The sequence below is a fragment of the Nicotiana attenuata genome, unplaced genomic scaffold (genome assembly GCF_001879085.1).
Source record: "Nicotiana attenuata strain UT unplaced genomic scaffold, NIATTr2, whole genome shotgun sequence".
Taxonomy (NCBI): Eukaryota; Viridiplantae; Streptophyta; class Magnoliopsida; order Solanales; family Solanaceae; genus Nicotiana; species Nicotiana attenuata.
Genome location: NW_017674232.1, coordinates 1 through 2,673, shown reverse-complemented (window position 1 = coordinate 2,673; position 2,673 = coordinate 1). Strand labels below are relative to the sequence as shown.

The following is a 2,673-nucleotide window of genomic DNA, read 5'->3' as shown; positions in this document are numbered from 1 at the left end:
CATCGGCCCTATATTGGGCCACCATATCGTTGGCAGTCTCCTCGGCTTAGGAAACTTTAGCCTCAGCTTCTCGAAATCGATTGGTCCATAGCTCAATTTCAAGGACTCGAGCCTCATTGGCCAACGTCAAGTCCGCAACCTCTTCCCGAAGGGAAGTCTTCTCCGACTCCAACTGTTGCACCCAGGCTTCCAGTTCGGCTTTGTTCTCATCAAGTTCGGCTCTGCTCTCGTCAAGCTCGGCCTTAACCCGATTAAGCTCGGCTTGCACCCCCCTTAGCTTACAACCAAGCTCTTTCTTTGCTTCCTCCAGCCGGATAGCACAGGACGCGTGCTCTTTATTCAAAAGGTCCAATCCGGTCCGGCTTTCTAGCAGCTTCTCTTCAAGGACCCGGCGCCCCTCTCGCTCCGCCTCCATTTTGTCCTTGATTCGGAGGAACATCAAGTGATATAGCACCGATGCCTGCAAAGAAAAAGTCTAAAGAGTCAGTACTGAATCACAAGGCAAAAATATTAGAAATAAAGGAAGAAGCAAGTACCTTGAGCTGCGCCTGCTGGGCTTCGTTGAAAAGGCATGTCCAATCTACAGCCTCGGTTGCAGCCCGGTCTTCCTCCGTCATCAGGTGATGAAGATAGCTTGCAACCCCGACCGGGGGCCCCAGAGCCCGGACGTCTTTGGGGATAGCAAAAGTTATTATCCTGTTACAGTCCGGGTCCAGGCTCGGAGCTGGAAACCTATCGACAAGCTTGTCGACGGCCGAAGTCCCACTTGATTCGGCCTGAAGGTCTTTCCGGGGGATTTCGAGCCCGAAAGTGTTGGCGGAGGGTACCCCATCAAAAAAGGTCTCGAAGCTACCTCCCATCATCGGGATGTCGTCCGGCAGCTGCCCCCAAGTCGAGGAAGATGGGGGGGACGTAACCGGGTGATCGGTACCCGGGGATGCCCGCGCAGGGGCCGAGGGTTCACTAGCATCCTCAACCCTCACGTCCTCGGGAGAAGCCTCAACTGGATCGACCACCGGCTCAGGGTCCGGTCGAATGGATCGATGGCGGACGAGCTCCGGCTGCTCCTCATCGTCATCCTCTTTGTCGTCCTCCTCCTCGGAGGACAAGACGATTTGGCTTTTTAGTTTGCGGGCGGCCCTTTTTGTCCGCTTAATCTTCCTTTGGGGCTCGTCCGTACCGGACTCCCCGGGCCTTTTATTTTCTCCCGGAACCGGAAGGGGGCATAGTATTGAAGACCTCATCTCCGCGTCCTTGGGCAAGCCTGCAAAACACGGGGGTTATGATGCATTCCCGATATACAAGAAAAAATGCGCTGCTACCGGTCAAAAAGAAGGCTTACCATGGTTTTTCGCCTCCCACCGACCTTTGGAGATTTCCTTCCAGTTTCGCTTCGAATATGGCCGCTGGGCCACTATCTTGTTTACCCAGCCGGCCAGATCCTTGATGGCAGCTGGAGTTTGGGTCACCGCTGCACAAGAAAAGGGGGTTTCAGGAAGAAGTTGAGGAACACACGCTCTAAAAGATGAACAGTGAGAAAATACTTACGTTTGAGGTTCCACCTCTCCGGAAATGGCATGCAATCGGCCGGAATCAGGTCGGACGTCCTGATCCGGACAAACCTGCTCATCCAGCCTCGATCTTTGTCTTCATCGATGCTGGAGAATGGGGGTTTGCTAGCCCGGCGGGCCAGTTTTATTAATCCCCCTCGAAATATTCGAGGGCTGTATAGTCGAAGAAGATGGTCGAGGGTAAAGGGGAAATCGCCCTCGACTCTCTCAACAAAAAACCGAAAGAGATATACGATCCGCCACATCGAGGGGTGGATCTGACCTAAGGTCACCTCGTACCGCCGGCAGAACTCCACTATGATGGGTTCTAAGGGGCCTAAGGTGAAGGGATATGTATATACACTAAGATATCCTTCAACGTGAGTCATAATCGACTCGTCACGGGAAGGGGCGACCAGGTCTTTCCCTTCCCATCTACATTCAGCCCTCACCCGGTCTAGGCAACCGGGAGTGATTAGGCTGATATACTCCGATGCCGGTTCGCCGCGGCCCGGGACCGATGATGGGTTCTCAACCTGGAAGTCGGCAGATACCAAGCAACCAGTCGGTGTAAAAGCTTTCAATGGGGGTTCTAGTGCATGTTCATCAGATCTAGCAGGGCTCGCGGCCGAGCTTGGTCTAGAAGGAACACTTTGTGAAGTTTTCGCCATTTCTTGAAGCTTTACGAAGAGATGAAAAGAAAATACAACCAACGCAAAATTTGAGAAAGATAAGAAATGTTGAACCTGGAAGGGTCGTTTATACTTTTTCCATGAGGCGGTGGCACGAATCGCGAAGCCACAGACACGAAGCGACAGATAATTAAGAGAAGCATTAAATGCCTGCAACAGGCGTGGTCAGAGCACTCGATGGCTTTTTCACCTGGCGTATGGCCATACGTCACGGGCATCACGTCACCGGTCATATCGTTTATTATCATTACTCTCTAATAAACGAGGGGACTATCTGTATTAGGTGATACCCTTTTTTTGCTTGAGCCCGACCGGGTTGGGTCCGGTCCGGAGCAAGTCGGGGCCATCGAACCCGACCTGGATGCAAGGTAGAACGACGGCCACGTCTACAACCGAGGTCGAGTCATTTCGAGCCGTTACAGAGCTCGATA

At 52.8% G+C, this 2,673-nt stretch overlaps 1 protein-coding gene across 1 annotated transcript; it reads right to left on the bottom strand.

Moving 5' to 3' along the window:
• Positions 1 to 449: 449 nt before the first annotated feature.
• On the bottom strand, positions 450 to 1,539 carry LOC109218249. The gene is made up of 2 exons (XM_019382604.1): positions 1,343 to 1,539; positions 450 to 1,264 (listed from the first exon to the last, which is right to left on the bottom strand). Exon 2 carries the CDS (start codon positions 1,242 to 1,244, stop codon positions 495 to 497), a length of 750 nt encoding a protein of 249 aa, XP_019238149.1. The 5' UTR covers positions 1,245 to 1,264; positions 1,343 to 1,539; the 3' UTR covers positions 450 to 494.
• Positions 1,540 to 2,673: the final 1,134 nt, after the last annotated feature.